General features: G+C 40.7%; 1 protein-coding gene across 1 annotated transcript in view; it reads right to left on the bottom strand.

The window, feature by feature from the left end:
* Positions 1-509: 509 nt before the first annotated feature.
* The window catches only part of LOC137339996 (rab11 family-interacting protein 2), a 69,300-nt gene continuing 51,753 nt past the window's right edge, over positions 510-18,056 (bottom strand). Inside the window, exon 5 of the mRNA XM_068002137.1 lies at positions 510-5,583. Within this exon, the coding sequence (XP_067858238.1) occupies positions 5,359-5,583 (225 nt within the window). The 3' untranslated portion in view covers positions 510-5,358. The remainder of the gene's footprint in view (positions 5,584-18,056) is intronic.

The following is an 18,056-nucleotide window of genomic DNA, read 5'->3' as shown; positions in this document are numbered from 1 at the left end:
TCCAATTCTTGCCTCTTGCACATCCCCGATTTTAATCGCTCCACCATTGGCGGCTGTGCCTTCAGCTGCCTTGGCCCTACACTCTGGAATTCCTTCCCTAAATCAGTCTGCCTCTCTGTCCTCCTTTAAGATGTTCCTTAAAACCTACCTCTTTGACCAAGCTTTTGGTCACCTGTCCTAATATCTCCTTGTGTATCTGTGTCAAATCTTGTTTGAAAATCGCTCCTTGGGATGTTTTACTATGTTAAAAGGTGCTATATAAATGCAAGTTTTGTAGTAAAAGGAAGTCAAAGCAAAATACAAAATTTTAATACTCACATGATGCAAAGTAGAACAATGTTTCACTCTGCAGCTTTGTCATTTTAGAATACTAACATTTAAATGTTCTTTAATGGACACTACTGGGCTCTTAACATGAACTAATAAAATCACATCTATACAGTTTACGTTTAACTCAATTTCCTGGTAAAACAGGGACAACATTCCATAATATATTTAAATACACTTTATTAAATATCTGAAACATGCAGCATATGTTTTTTAGCAATAATATTTCAAGCATAGCTACACATATAGAATGTATTTAGAAGTTTAATATGTGTAATGAAAGATGTGCTTCGTCACAACTTAATTACAGTGCATCAAACATAATTATACTGATCTTGTTCATTAAACCATTAGCAGATTAACACCATTGGTACTTTCTTTTCAGCCCATTGTAATTTCTAAACATGCAATCAATTTAAGGAGAGCCATTTATAGTAACATTCTTTCATAATAAAACATATCAAGCAAAGCTACATGCAGCCATTTTTCTTAGCTTATTTACAATACCAGACAAATATGAAACATCCATTTAATGTAAAATATAAATAGATGCTGACTGCATACTCCATTTTTGATGTATCATTGATTTTTTTTGAATTTGACATACATAGTGAGGTATACTGTGAATGACTAGCAACATTTTCATTATTAAGATGTCATGGATTCATTCAATATACAACACGAAATGCTATACATCATTTAAAAAAGTCACATCTCTTTTGCAGGCTATGCTGAGGTGCATTTAAAATCAGTAAACAAGAAAATCTTGCATAATATTCTGCTTCACATGTATGCATGAACCTTACATCAGTTCAGTGTTCAAAATCTTCAAATAATTATTAGAGTGCTGCAGAAATTGGTTACCATATTTGTTCAATATACCTTTTCAACAGGACTGTACAACATTCTAACTTATTAAAATAAAACTGCATAGATGCCCATATATTTTAAGCATCATTTTATATCTAGTACATTTCATGGCTGATGTTGCATTCATTAGATTTATTTCTAAAAATAACACAAGAAAGTAGACAGGAGCATATAGTCACTTTCAAATATTTATAAATTGTTCTTGATCACAACATAGCATTTAAAAAATGAAGATGCAAGAAAAAGATGCAGAAATCAGCAATACACTGCGCATGAACAGTGCATGTATGTGTAACTCGGAACTGAGAGCACTCAACAGACAAATTCCATCAAATACAGCAACACACTAGATCATAAAGGAAAGCAGATAACTGCCCGGATATACAAATCAAATATGAAAATATAAATTAGGAGGTACCTTTAGGGCTTTACATGAGTTTAGATGACACACGTAAGTAGGCCTTGCTGGTTCTACTCCTTTAGTTGAACTTTGTTTCTGGCCTAGTGACTGAAGTCAATGGGAACACTTCACCCTCAGCAGTTGACATCCTTCACAAAGAGACTGCTGATGGAAGCAGTAATTAAAATGGCAAGGAATAAAAAAAAATAGTTGTGATGTATGCTCATTGCAGAGCAAGTGTTCATTAAAATCAGAAAAAGTTGTTGCTTCTTCACTTATCTCTTCCGAAGCTCAAAAGGAACAGCAGTGAAAGCTCAGCTTCTAACTAGCTATTCCCCCCCACCCCCAAGTAGTCAACAGGACAACAGAAGAAAAACCACTGCTGTCCAGTGTCAGTACTGCTGCACATTTAATACTGACTTTAAACAGAATTGAAGCATTTGACAGCATTTCTAGTGTTTCCTCACAGCTGCACCAGAACATTTAACTTTTATCAGAACATACAATTTGGCAAATACGAATGGATCATTTGTTGCACACAATGATGAGCTCTTAGCCTAGCCAGTGACTTCAGTTATTGAGCCCTTAACTTAGAAGTGGATAAACTGTACATTCCACTGTCCCTCACTCTGTAGCCTAGTTTCTATCACAGATGAAGATTTGGATATAAACAAGTTTTATGCTTATTTAAAAAAGTAAGTTCTAGTCTCCTACAGCAGCTAACCACAGTGAAAGCAAATAAACTGCTTTAGGGTGTGAAGATGATACTGAAGTGATAGAGCCATTATTTAGCAATCATGAAGAATACATACAGTATACAAAACTTCCTAGCAACAGTGCAAAAACTTCTTTCAGTAACATAAAATCACAATATAAATCCTTTGCAAAGGATGTCTATCATTTTACCTCTGCCCAAACTAATACCAAGAAAATAATTGAGCAATGGCAGTGATAGGCAAGAAACTGGAGGGCAAGATTACTATCCATCAATAGAAGATTTAAACCTAGAACAGTAAAACATGGTGGTAGGAGCAGCATTTAGTAACCTAGATAGGACAAATGTGTCAAGAGACAGTGAAAAATAAAAATGTGCAAGGTAAAATATAATGGCACAACAGGAGATTATACATATGAAAATAGTCTGGCAGCATGTTCGCCTATAAACAGTGTCTTTGGGTTGAGATGATGTCCTAAATGGTTGGCAGTTTATGCAGCTATCAGGGCCTCTCCATTGTGATACAGCACTGTAACATGCCTACCAGTCATATATATATGCTCACTGTAAAATATACAACTTTATTACATGGTCAAGTCTCCATACGTGTGGTGTAATTATTGGAATCCTTCTGCAAATAGCATGTTAATTACATCAACTCCCTAAATGGTAGGCATCTTGGAACTGAACTCAAAGCATTATTCTCCTTAAAAGTGCACATTAAATCAGCAACCCATGTCAGTACCATTTATTTACAACTCTGTCAACTTACTTCAAGTTCACCGCATTTTATTTTTGAAAACTGTCAATAAAAAAAAGTCTACACGTGCTAAGGATGTGATCTGGTTTGTGTTCTAAATAATAGTTATCTAGCAAGTACCTTTAAGAGTATAAAGAACAATAAAAGTAAATTTTAAAAAGTTGGAATTATCTTTTTTGTGAAACATTAAAATAAAACCAAGTGCACAGGCGATCAAATAATTTAAATCTTTTGTTGCAAACTTCATTTTGAAAAGTGCAAAAGCAATACTGGCATAGAGCATTTCAACAGTTCCTGTGGGCACTTAAAACATTGAAATAATTTTAACTGTACATAATCAGTCTTCAAAGCAAGTAGGTTTACCCAGCCATGAGAACTCCTCAGAATTGAGGTCTGTGTTGTTTTATTGCAGCCAAATAAATAACCTGATTAACTAAAAACTTAAGTGAATACAGTTTTCGATGAGTGATTCTGGACAAACCTGCTGCCTTCATCTGCAACATACACTTTATGCACCTTAAGATGCTCACAGGGCTGAGTGACAGCAACTTCTAAGCAGCGACTGTGTCCATTAAAAATACAGCTTTAAATAATCTGTTTTGAATAACTGTCATATGAGACTGTCAACTGAGTAAAAAAGATAAATAAGTACTTTTGGAATATGACCCACTGAAGAGTAAAACCAACCATCACTTAGAGGTGATCCACTAATGCGGTAGTTATGGTTCTATTTAAAATGCACAGGAAATCTTAGTATAGTTTGGCATAAAATGCACAACTTTTATTCTGAACAACTACCAAATTAAGTCCTTTACAAAAATGTATATAACTTAATATAAAATTTGTGAGCACTATCATTCTTCAGATCACTTACTTTTTAATGTGACAGAGAACTTGGCATTCTTACTTTAAGACTATTTGAACAATCGCACCACTGAAGGGCTTGTTCTCTCTACGAAATCTCAAGTACCATTGCATAAATATGAAAATCTCAGGCTGGAGTTATACTGCACTCTGAACTCAATCCAGTGCGAAATGGTTTCCAGAAGGGGATCTCACAACTTCGGGCTTTACGCTGTTCGAGTTATACTGCTACTTTTATACTGACATGCACCCAAGCCCATTTCTCATCAATACAAAAATGGCAGTATAACTGTAGCCTCGGATGACATAACCAATGTTTAGATGAACTTAAGTAAATGTTCAGGTCAGTTTGTTCTGCAAAAAAAATTGCTCATTGTATTTCCGTTATACATTGTTTTCCACCAAAACAGGGTGAAATGCAGATCAAAATGAGAATGGAAAACTTTAGATTCTTCTAAATGCGTTGCAGTATTAGGTGAATCAAACGTTTGGTGGAAGTACAGGCATAAAATGTCCTCCAAAAAAGAGAATTCAATGTTGTTTTGGAAGTGCTGGAAGATTCAAATATAATAGATGAGCAAGTAATAGGCAAGAATAAAAAGAGATCAATTTTGGCATCAGAGTATACTGACATCTTGCTTAAATATATTCAAGTGTATGAATGGCTTCTGCAATAGAAAATACACCACTAAATTTACTGTGTGAATCCTCCCCCACCAATGTGGCAGACCCTACCCAGAGGTATGCAAATATAATAGATAATCCAGTAATAGGCAAGTATAAAGTGATCAGTTTTGGCATCACAGAGTGTACTGACATTTTGCTTCAATATATTCAAGTGTATGAATGGCTTTCACAATATAATAGAAAACACACTTAAGTTTACTGTGTGAACCTCCCAAAGAAATGTCAGATCCTTCTGAGGCACACAAACAGTATGTAACAATTTAAATGTTGAGTAATTACCGCGAAGTTATATTCGCTTTAGATTGCTATTTCATTCCATTGTTGCTACATTCTATAGTCTGTAAAGATAATACAAAAATAAATATGCAAGGTCAACATGTGAAAGAGTCATCAGAAGGAGATGGCTCCCCCCTTATCAATCTAACTACCAGTGAAGTCACTATATAATATGTGCTAACGTGTACAAGATTACATCAACCGTATTTTGTTTAAAACAAACTGAAATTTTGATTTAAATTCATACTTGAATGTTAGCCAAATTACTAAAGAGTCAAGATATATAGATTCTACTTTGCCTGGCAACAAATACACAATACTCACTATGAAAAGCTTCACGCCATCTCTGCTCCATAAAGTTCTTTACCAATTCACGGACTATAAAAGGTCTTCAGAGTTGCTGTCATGTTTTGTCACAGACACCAAGTATATTTTGTCAATTACAAAATATTACCCAGGTCAATTGTTCTTTGAAAGCTTTCCAGCTTTTCTAGATGGTTCATATGGTACTCTAAGAATGCTGGGAGTTTCCTCCATTACTCGCACTAGAAGGTTATCAATGTAGTCCTCGAGTTCCCGGATTTGGCCATCTTTTCTCTTAACAAGTTCTTTGTGTTTCACAAGTTCATAGATCAGTTCATCATACGATAAGTCCCGATACGCAGTGGCAAGTAGGCTGGGATTCTGAAATTAGAAACGGAGTTAGGCCATATAAATTTCTTCTGTATGTTAGATTTTTTTGAAAACCCATACAGAGTTTAATGTTGTGTGCCACTTAAAGCCTTAAATGGAGTCAATGACTTTCCTTGCAACAAAGAAAAAAAAATAGAACTGTAAATCCAGTAACATTATTGCAAATCATTGGTGTCACACTATCTATTGGATATTCCTGCAAAGACAGGCACTGATGGTTTATCCAAAGATGGCAGCACCAAATGGAGCTCCCACTGCAGCTGTTCCAAAATTATTTTCGCACTGAATTTAATTTATTTTTCAGGAAGCATGCAAGCTGAGAGATGGACTCCGAGCTTTAACTGACCAAAAAGACAACCACAATTTATAACTATCAGCCTCGTGGAGCTCCTAGCTGAACGTAATCACAGATGGTGGGGCCATACAGATCAATTGCTAATGGAAACAATCTCATATTTGGAACATGGAAAATATCCAACCCAATCCAGGTTAGGGCCTCAACTCCTATAATTAACATATTTGAAATATACAATGCTTAGGTTTACACTCTAATAGACTGTTGGAGGAGGAGGAGGGAGGTGGGAGGGAAAAGACTTTTTTAAAATCAAAAAATCCACTTGCTCATTTAAATATAATAAATCATATTCTAAAATATACATTTTGGAAACAAAGTTTAGTGCCACTATCTTGTGCGATTTTAAAATGAAATTGAATACAATGGTCAGGATCTTATGTCCACCTTTGATTGAAGCACAAATGCTTGGGGCAGTTGGTGGGTGTGGGGGGAGGGCGGTTATGGATGTGTGCAGGACTTCTGCTTGCCACGGAGATGCACCCTTTACCTCAGTTGACCTAGCCCTGGGGTCATTTTTATTTGAGGCAGGTTACTTGGTCTACTGCGTGTAGAAACAGGCGGCCTGCAAACAGTTTTGGAAAAAAGATTCCTCCAGGCTATGCCTGGTGAACATTTGCACAGCTCCCGGCTGCACACAGGGCTCCTGGGCCTAATGGGTGTCCCTTGCATCCAGCGTTCAAAGCAGGCAAGTCACAGGAAATATTTCGGAGGACATATTTCTCCAATTTGCATTTAATTGTAGCGTGTTTGCCCAAACGGGCATTACCTCTGCCACTGGGCCCAGGGTTGCGGCAGAACTTGCTGCCAAGCTATTTTCTGGATCTGCCCACCCCAGATTCACCAAAAGAACAGTCGGGGGCAAGGGTGAGAAATCCACGCTGTTGTATTTTAAAACCAGCACCTTAATTTGTTGGATATACAAGTTGAGTAAGAGAAATAATCCAATGATCAAAAATTAAAATGTTTTTGCAAAATAATCTGTTTTGCAAAATTAAATTTTAATGAGGAGGAATGATTGGGATTGATCTTTCCTATTTTATTTGAACTAGATGTATTACACCTCTTGTGAAAGTGGACAAAATATGCTTAGTGATTCCTTGGCAGGATGATCTGGCTCTCCACATCAGTTTTGTAAGCAATATCCAAAAAATAAATGAGCTTTCTCCTTCCTATTAGCTGCATTATTACACAAACCACTGTTTTGAATGTTTTATGCACCTGCAGTATTTAATTATCTCCGATCATATAACATTTTCATACCGGGGTGGGTGGGAAAAATGAACTTAAATGCTCAGAAAGTGAAGGATGTCAATACTGGGGAGTAGACATTTTCATTTTTGTACTGCATGCCAGCATCAAGCACTCCTAGGTCAGGAAGTTAATGGGTCAGATACAGGGCAAAGTTCCCTCTAATCTGCCCAATGTGCTTTAATTCTCATTTTAGAAGAACACCCCCAAGTCAGCCAGTGTGACTGCTCTATTTCATCAACATCTGGTTGTGAGGATGTATGAAGGCTGCCAATTAGAATCCTTAGAGGCACTTGAGAAAGGAAACTTTCACATTACTTTTGGAATGTATTAAAACGATTGCATCAGGTGGAGGACATTGCCCTATACCACTCAGTCCACTTGAGCACAGGTTTGGATAACATTAGTCAACCAGTAAAATAGTTAAATAGGGCACCCATTACATTTTTGTTGAATAATCAGACAATTCACTAATAGCCTTAAACTTTCCACACAGAGAATTGTTAATTCAATTATCAATGGGAAAATACAACTGATTTTTTATCTTTTATGGGAGAGTGCTAAGTTCAACTGGAGGCAGGCAGGCATTTAATTAAATTTATCAGTATCCTAAATAGATTATCCTTTTTCAAAGAGTTTGTTGTTCCTCTAACCCAATCTATTTATATTGATCTTCAGCCACCAGCTGCCATAACCTGCAGCTAGCAACCAGATTAATGTAAAACTACTGCATTTTGTTAGACTGGTAGTCAAGATACCTATTTTTAATACTGGTTATTGGTTTAACTCTGGTCACTAAAATTATTGGACTGGCAACAAAATAAGCTGCAAAAATTTCAGATTGCCTCCTAGTGACATCATGACATAACGTGTGTCAACTAGATTGTTTTGCGAGTCATGACAAAATTATGTTTAGTAGGATCATATTAGGGCTCATCCTGGTTTTCATATGCCTCCATGGCCTCATCACTTTCTATCTCTGACATCCCTCCCAGATCTCTGTACTCTTCGAATTCTTGCCTCTTGCGCATCCCCGATTTTCATCGCTCCACCATTGGTAGCCGTGCCTTCAGCTGCCTAGGCCCTAAGCTCTGGAATTCCCTCCCTCTACCTCTCTGCCCCTCTACCTCTCTTCTCCGTAAAGATGTTCCTTAAAACCTCTTTTTGACCAACCTTTTGGTCATCAATCCTAATATCTCATATGGATCAGTGTCAAATTTTGTTTGACAACACATCTGTGAAGCGCCTTGGGATATTTTACTATGTTAAAAGCGCAAGTTGTTGTTTTTGTACAACTCTCCTAGAACGCACTTTGCTGTTGGTTCAGGGAGCTACCCCAGCAACAGATAACTTGGGTCAGCATTATTCTCAGACTGCTCTCCAAAGACTTAGTCTGTTTTGGTTGTAGCACTGCATGATGAAGACCAGGGGTTAGGCTTTTCCACCTTCCCTCATGATTGGGTCAGGAGGGGGGGGGGGGGGGGGGGGGGGGGAGGGAAATTATGACTTCTACTCACCACGGAGATGCCCCTCACCACAACCAACTTTCTGGTCTTACGGTCTTTATTGTACTGGAGACTGGTGCTCAAGCCTCCGCTAGGGAGCCCCACCAAAAATAGGGTGGAGTTTTGACATATCAGTCCTCAGGTGCCTGTGCAAGGCAATGCTCCCTGAGCCCATGCGCTGGCCCTGGTTGCACACAGATTTCTTGGTCCCCATTCTGTGGGCCACTGAATGTCTAGGCCTAAAGGGCAGCCCCTACATCCAGCATTTGTGTAGTGCAAGTGGTGGAAAACACAGCAGAGAGTGTTTCTCTCATTTTAATGTGATTTGCATGCATCTGCCAATGTATGAGTGAAAGTCTTTTATGCCAACACTGGCCCAGAATTTCTTGAAATAGTGTAACGGGCAAGTTATGCCGAAATTTACACTGATCTTCGCATTGGTGAGTCAAGTCAAAATTTTCCATGAATCTCATTATTATATGCTGGAACATAAAAACTGTAGTAAAACAAGTGGAAACCAGTGTAATCAATCAGGGCCTGAGGAAAGCGACAAATTTACACCATATTCCTTCTTTAAGTCCTGCTTTATGCATGAGAATTAAAGTTTGAAGCCATCAAACCATCATTTATGCACAATAAGAACATGTTTAAGAAAATGCAATCATGGAAATTTTTCAATTTTGAATGCAAATCATTCTGATGCCATTAAGATGTATGCAAAAAGGTACAGAAAATATTTTGTAGGTCTCAGTGAGGAGAAATAATAATGCAAAATCGCCATAAAAACCAGAAATAAGACTTTGGGTCCTGTTGCACCTAAAATTGTGTGTGTAAATTTACAGCTTGTTCAGATCTGGCGTAAATTCAGGTAAATAGCACTTTTGCATGGGGCGAGGGGGAAAAGAGACTACATTAGTGAGCGGCAGAGGGTTTTACGGAACTGGGGTAAAAGATAGAGGAAACTCATGCGTAATGTAAAAACATGCGCAAGTCACTTACTTGATTTTTTTGCACCAAAAGTCGGCATAGAGCCATACTTATGCCATTGTATCAGCGCAAGTGTTCAGGAAATTCAGGACCACTGTCTCCAGTGGAGCCAGCCACCATGTTTTCTGGTTGCAAGCAGGCAGAGTGCTCAGTCCACCTGTACACAGCCAGTAATGTGGTTTTCCTATTGCTGCTCATAGAGGCCTGCTTTGTCTATCAGGAAAGGTCCGGCAGCCAGATAATAAACTCAACCTTTAAACTGCACATACAAAGACTTGAACATGAACCGTTTGCTGTTGCTGGAGCTGTGGAATTCGCAACATAATGTAAATGTGAAGAATTCCATAGCATGGACAGGCAGGGTTATTACAAAACCCCTTCTACTCAGTGGCTCTGTAATATAAATACAACACAAATTAGGTAGTGAGTATATAAGTTTTTAAAATGGATTTATGTTCTCAATGCTGCACATTGATCTATTCCAGCTCTTAACAGACAAAATACGGTCCTTTCAAATTGTAATATATTTATGTATGGCTCTCCTATAAATTACCATCAAATCAATAGCTTATCATTTTTATTGCACTTTACCTTTTCCAAAAATATATATCTTACAACATTTGGACTACAACAGACGCAGTTTGAAAAATATATAATGAAAGCGTTCCTTATCTTATTTACATAAATTAAGTAGGAATTTATTGTACACACTCTCACAAAGACCAGAAAGGTTATACAGGTTGTCTTAAAAATCTGGCAGTTTAACTTCTAGATTTTGAGATTTCTAGCAGCCACTTATCACCTCCCACCTGAAGAGTCATTAGCAGAAACTGATTCAGGCATGAAATCATCCATAAACTTTCCAACAAGACAAAACATTTACTCCAAGATACTATCCCCATCTAGCTGACTTTGCAGAAAAAGGCAACTAGAGTCTGCATAGTTGAGGTAAATTAATCTGAAATAATGATATTTACAACTCTGAAGCTTTACACTGCCAAATATATTTCATTCTGTTAGCTATGATCATTAGATTTTGCAGGTGGTTAGTTTTTAAAAAGTTAAAATAATTCAAATGCATACACAATACTGGTTACAACAGTTACCTTTCTGAATGAAAAACTTGGTTTCTAACAATAATTTGATTTACTGATTAACATGTAAAATCTTTTTTTCAAAATTTAAATTATTTCACCTCGATACATTCTGGAGGCAAGAACACCCTCAAGATTAAACACGTCAAAGCAGTGCAGGCTGGTATCCAAGGCAGTTTGAAGAGTCAGATAAGATGGAAGACCTGGCAAGCAGTAATCCTCTCATTATTGTTCTAATGAGGAACTCTGCTCTGGGAATATCAGTACAGTTACTTTCACATCTACTGTTCTTCTCCCCTCATCTACCTTTCAGTGTTTTTAATTAGGTGTTAAGGAGTTCACACTGCCCACTAAACTGGCTGTCACTCTTGTTTAAACACTGCTTTTTGGAGACAGGTACTGGCACTGGAACAGAGATGGCTGTGGATCTAATTATTATCCGCACACCCAGCATAAAGCCTCTTCAGTACCTAATGATGGAGAACAGGAGACAAATTATCCTGAAACTCTTGTATGGAGACCATATAAATTATGTACCAATTGAATCAATGCAGATTTTTAATGAAAGAGCAAATGGTGTGAAGCCAACTTGGCACTCTTCCGTCTACAGACAGTTTTCTAGTATCCCATTGTCTCTAAACATCTTCATTAAAAATGAATATCAAAAGACACTACACTTAAAACATCCGTAACCAAATAGAGAAACTATTTTTATATATAATTAAAAAGAACATTCTGAAAAGTAATTGGTATGCCAAGGCCCTCAATGAAATTGAAATAAGGCACACCAAATCTGGAATCCAGTATTCAGAGTTTTACAGTAATTATCTATGTAGAAATTGCAGTCACTGGATAGCATTCTACAACTGTATTAGTAATTAGGTAATGTCTACCTATTTAGTGGATAGCCCATATGAAATCCCCAGAATAGATGGGATATTTTCATGTTGATAGATCCATTGATAGGCTTTTAAAGCAGTTCATATCTTTAAGCCTCTTTTACTGAGGAAAGCAGTGTTCTTTAAATTTTATAATCGACTGCCCTCTTCCACTTGCCCCCACCCAGTAGAGATGTTCCTGTTTCCAAAATTTTCTTTAACATCCATGTTCATTTCTTTGAATTCCGTAGCTGACATTCCAAGCTACTTTTTATTTGGCATCAATTTTTTCCTCTGGGTCCTATGAGAAATGGTCTATGTAAAGTGAATTTCTTCAGTATATTTCTGGGAACTCTCCTCCAGTCATTAGCTATTTATCCACCACTTCACTAAAATCATGGCACAAAATGGTACAATACAAATAACTTTTCATCAGTGTTACAACATACAATGATACTGCACAATTAAATCAAGAGACTTGGTTTAGTAAACTACAACAGTGTAAATAGAAAAAAAATCCCTATAATGCAACTTTTCTACTAAACCGATTGAAATGACAATATACCAAATGACATACAATACTTGAAAAAGGTATATTGGCTGCTAAACATGTGTAGGGAAAGATTCAGTAAAATCTCAATGCACCCACTGATATTAAAGTAATTTTACTAACCACACTAAAAATTAAGAAACCCTTTCGTTGACACTTTGATAGTCAATCAGGAAACTTGTCGAGATGAATGCCGTCTGTGGAGAAAATGCCCTGGCTGATGTGTCGACACTACTTTGATAGAAATTTTGGTACTATTGAATTCTGATTAAACTATAACTAGTCTGCCAAGATCTGTTATGTTTGGATCAGGGTTTCTATATAAAACAGGAGCAAGTGGGAATGGTACATTGGAATTCCATGTCTGGTTACAAATTATGCTTTGATCAGCTATGGATTAATCCAGGCTGCATTATAGGCTTTCAAAAAAATTGGAGAGACTAAAGCCTTTCATGTTACACAGGATATACACATCAAGGAATTTGCAAACTCCTAGGGCTCAATTTTAAAATGAAAGTCCGAGTGCATTGTGGGCAGGGGAGAGAGGGGCAAAGAAAATAGTGTTTTTTTGGAGCGGGCAGAAATCCCGGCTCCAACACGCTTAAGAACACGCACGACCCAGAGTCATCTGGGTGTGCGTGCCATTCCCAAACCTGGAAGTTCCGCTGGCAATTAAAGCCGGCGGGACGATATTTAAACCAGGAATTAAACTACTTGAAGTACTTGAAATGTGCATGAATGTAATTAATTATGCTGGCAAGCGATTTCAACGCTGCCTCAGCATGTTTCCCATGCTGTGTAAAACACACCATGGTGAAGGAGTCGTGTTTCAGCTGGCAGCCATTTGGACATTTAAATGCCTGTTTGACAGATGGTGATAAAAGGTGAGTTATTGCAGCAGGGCACTCCGTTCTCTCAGACAAACATTTGGCTGGGAGATCTTTGTGCTTAGACTGAAAATTCTTGATTTCCACTCAGAATTGTTCTGTTTACGCATATTTACCAACTTTTTGGACCCCATCAAACTCACACCATCCGGATTTGGGGGGTGGGGCGCAATGGCTGCATTCACCAGTACATCCGAGGACGAGCAACATCACCATCTTTGCCAGGCATGACGTGCACTTCCGCCACTTGGAACTCCACAACACAGTGCTACGCCACAGGTACCTGCACAAGAGCAGAGAGGGGAACAATAGAGCGAGCGATGTCGCAGGAGGCACTACCCTCGTCAGAGGGTCTACAGAACGAGGCTCAGCTTCCAGGACTTCTCTGAGGAGCAATACACACTGAAGGCTGAGAGTGAATTGCCAGGTGGTTGCAGACATCTGCAGCCTCCTTCATGCCGAGCTGCTCCCGGCTGGGCCGGGCGGCACCTCCTTATCTGTCGCAGTTAAAGTCACCACTGCATTCAACTTCTTCGCCTCCGGATCATTCAAGGGTGCTACTGGTGACATCGCCAGAGTCTCAGTCATCTGCACGCAAGTGCATAGGACAGGTCACCGACGGCTTGTTTCGCAGTGCCTCGCAATACATCAACTTCCCCATGGACGACCTCAGCCTGACGGCGAGGGCAGTGGGATTCCACTCCGTGGCTGGCTTCCCACGTGTACAGAGTGCAATTGATTGCACGCACATACCAATCAAAGCACCTCCATACAAGCCAGGACTGTTCATCAACAGAAAGGGGCATCACTCAATCAACGCTCAGCTCGTCTGTGACCACCACAAAATATTTCTTCACGTGTGCGCCAGATTCCCTGGCAGCTGCCACAATTCATTCATTCATTCATTCATTCATTCATTCTGAGGGAATCCAACATCCCGGGCCTCTTCCATGCACCAAACACCCTTAAGGGTCGGCTCCTCGGGGACAAGGGATACTCCCCACACACGTGGCTCATGACACCTCTGAGGAACCCCATCAGCGAGCAACAGCGTCGATACAATGACAGCCATATCACCACCAAGTCTATAATTGAACATACGATAGGGTTGCTGAAGATGCGATTTCGGTGCCTTGATCATTCTGGGGGAGCTCTTCAATATGCACCAGCGAGAGTGGGTCGCATTATAGCAGTGTGTTGCGTCCTGCACAACAGAGGTGGGGGGGGGGGGGGGGGTACCGGTTGAGGAGGCCCCATCCCCTCATCCATATTGAGTAGGAGCAGGAACCCATGGGCGGTGCAGCGGCTCACCTGACTGCTCCTGAGGCCAAGGAGTCACTCATATGCGAGCGGTTCTTGTAAGATCAGAAAGTGAGAAGAGTCCAGTCCTCACACCACCTGGAAAGGCCAGTGCCAACACAAGCAACCTCCACCAGCTCCCTGCACAAAACCTACACATGCATCCACTGTAAAGTGACCCACTAGGTTGCATCAAATCTCACCGTTCATGGTGAAGGACAGGGTGCTATCACAAAAGCCAGTCAAGAATGGGCAATATGTGGCAGTAGTAGCGAGAATGATCACATTTAATGTGACTTTAACAGAAACCAAATGTAAATGAAAAACATGACAGTCTGTCAGACACCCTTGTGCATACCCTTCGTGATCACAAATCCTTAGCCTGTCTCTTCCTAACGCTTCTACGTGGTGCATCCCGTGGCTGCAGCAGAGGCAGTGGCAAGATGCTCATGTCCATGACCGGACTGCTTAGATATTTTCGGCCTACGCCCTCAGGGTTTTGGATCTCATGAGGGCCCCTCCAAAGACTGCTCCACCTGCACCTGTGCAGGGGCTGACTCGGCCACTTGGAGAGGAGGCAGCATTGAGTGTACTGGTTGAGAGGGGGGGCAATGTGTGAGCTCTTTGAGTGGGGTCCCCACTTCCATGTCCCCTTTCGCCATCATCCCTCTTCTGGGCCAGGCCCACATCACTCCTACCACCCTGCTGGAGAACAGTTTGGAGGACATATGTGATGCCTTGTAAGGCCACTTCTAAAGTATCTGTTAGCCTGTTTAAGGCAACAAAATGTTGTTCACAAATTCCGCACGGCCATTGTTAGGGCCTGAATGGACTCATTTTTGAGCCGTGCTTGAAGCTCAACGGAGGCTAGCCTTCTCCCCATCGTAGACATTCCTGCACTTACCCGCGACACTATCTCAGACATTTCAGCAGTTACATGCGACACTATCTCTGACAGATGCTCACGTCCCTGCGACACTGAGATTCCCTCCCGTACCGGTGCCACCATTCCACTAATGCAGGAGTTGGACTCCTCCATCCTCTGGGCTATTGTGGAGAGTGTGTGTGGCACTTGTTCCAGTACCTCACAAATGTGCTGCTGTCCCTCAATCATTCTCCTTTTAAAGGATGGCCCCTGGGGTTCAGCATCAGCGTCCAGCTGCGCGGAGCCTGGAGAGGAGTGCACTCACCGCTGCGGACTCTGCGCAACTGCCCCTGCCATCAGTGTCTGCTCGTGCTCACTTGTGTGTGGTGACTTATCAGGTGCTAACCCAACTGACTGACTACTAGGACCCACTGAGATTTGAGTATCTGCGCTGGTGGATAGTTCACTAAGATGTGACTGTTTGCCCTCAGAGGCCAGCAGGTCCTCTGAGGAATCACCCTCTGCCGTTACAGGCCCCACAATGACCGCAGTAAGAGAACAGAAGGTAATATCAAGCATCATCACAGATGTGTCATGTTGTGATGAACATACTGAGGTGTTCAACATGCCAATCATTCTTAACATCAATTCATGTTGTGTGTGATGAATGTAAAAGTTATGTCACCAGACGTTTGTGGGGTGCCAGTCTCGGCATCCCCAACGGACAAGCATTCAAGGGTGTGGCTGACCTCCAGGGCCTCCTCCATGTTTGTGAGGACCAATATTTGTGGAGGCCCCCCCTCCAATCCTCGCCCTCTCCCGTGCATTTTGCGCTCTCTTCTCCTAGAAGGGGAGAAGATACAGACGTGTGAGTGAGTGATGGTGAAGTGGCCATCCGATGATTGCATTTGGGTGAGGCTGACTGTGAAAGAGCTGCATCGGAAGGAGAGTATCAGACAGAGACATCACATTGGATCAGGATTGGGTCGAGTGGTAGTGGTGGGGTCACAAATGGAGGTGAGGAAGTGCAGGTAAGTTGAGGATGAGCCTTAAGTGGGTGTGAGGAGTGATGTGATGGAGTAGTCTTGGCAGTGCAGAATGAGTTGGCTGGGGGGGGTGGTGGGGGGTGGCACTGATATGCACCACGGAATGCAGGAGAATCAGTAAGTGTACTCACTTTTGCTGACCTAGTTAGGTCATTGAAGCGCTTCCTGCACTGGACCCAAATGCGGGATATGTTGCTGCTGCTAGTGACCTCCTCTGCCACCTCGAACCAGGCCTTCTTGGTGGCAGAGGCAGGGCACTTCCTCCTGTCGGCCAGATAAAATAGTTCCCTCCTCCTCCTCCTCACCCTGGCCAGTAACAGCTGAAGTGAGGCATTGCTGAATCTTGGAGCAGCCTTGCCCCTGTGCTACTCCCATGGGTCTTCTGGCTCTTTGCTCCAGCAAAATCCATTGGAGCAATTGCCCTTTAAATCTAGATGCTCCAGCTGTCAGCAGGTCATGCGGGTGCACAGTCTGCCCACTGCGCAGCTTTCGGACGGCAAACCCGGAAACAAGATTAATGGCCACCAATTAAATCGCGATCGCGTGGGGAAAGTTAAGTTTTTATTATTTGCGTTTGCTGCGCGCCCACTGACCCCCACCCGCCCTTTTAAAATTGAACCCCTAGTGTGCCAAGTACAGGTTAATTTCCCAAACATGTCAAAGATCACAACAAAACCCTTATACCAACTCTAATTTACATAACACTTATAGGAAACGTGAGCAGTCACAAATGAAATGCATAAACACAAAATTTCCAGTCAATATTTATCATATGATTTTGGATTAACATCTGTGCACTCTACGTTAGTCCTCACACAGATGTACTGCCTGCCGAATAATGTAATTATTTTAATTTTCCAGTAAACTACAACTAGAATACACAGATATACATCCTAGATGCTACGTGAGGAATGTATTTATATTTGAGTACATACATCCTCAAGTATCATTTATTCAAGTTTTCGAATACAGAGATTGATTTGCCTCCCTTTGCCCCGCCAATGGTGCCAGAGGCTTCACCTGACTCGGCCCCTCTCTCTCTGGAACCCCCTAATTAAACTCCTGCACCTTTCGAACTCCAAAATGTCCATCTTTTTGACCAATATTTTGGTCACTTTCTAAATTTCTCTCTCCATGGCTTAGCATCCATTCCTTTACCTTTCTCTATTTGTGAAACATCTTGGGGCATTTTTTGCACTAAAGGTGTTATATAAATACATGTTGTTATTGGTTGTGTTGTGTAATAAAATTTATTTTGGGATTTTGAGAACTCAACTAATCACCACATTATTGCACTGCTTATTTTTTGCGTCACTTCCTATTTACCCAATTTAATGGGTTTAGCGCATGTCTTTCTCCCAAAAAGGTAAACAACAACAACAACTTGCATTTGTATCACGCCTTTAACATAAAAAAAAATTCCCAAGGTGCTTCACAGAGGCGTAATCAGGCAAAAATAGATGCCAAGCTAAAGAAGTCAAGGGTCACCAAAAGCTTAATCAAAAGAGGAGGATTTTAAAGGAGGGCCTTAAAGGAGGAGAGGGGCAGAGGGGTTTAGGGAGGGAATTCCAGATCGTGAAGCCTAGATGGCTAAAGGCATGGCTGCCAATGGTGGGGTGATGGCAAAGGAGGATGCACAAAAGGTCAAAGTTAGAGGAACAGAGAGTTCCAATGGGAGTGGTTGTAGGGCTGGAGTTTATACAGATTGTGACTTTGATTTGGCAGGGATGGAAACTTGATTTGAGAGATT

Source organism: Heptranchias perlo, chromosome 21 (genome assembly GCF_035084215.1).
Source record: "Heptranchias perlo isolate sHepPer1 chromosome 21, sHepPer1.hap1, whole genome shotgun sequence".
Classification (NCBI taxonomy): Eukaryota; Metazoa; Chordata; class Chondrichthyes; order Hexanchiformes; family Hexanchidae; genus Heptranchias; species Heptranchias perlo.
Note: the sequence above shows the minus strand (reverse complement) of the source record. Positions and strands in the feature narration are given on the sequence as shown.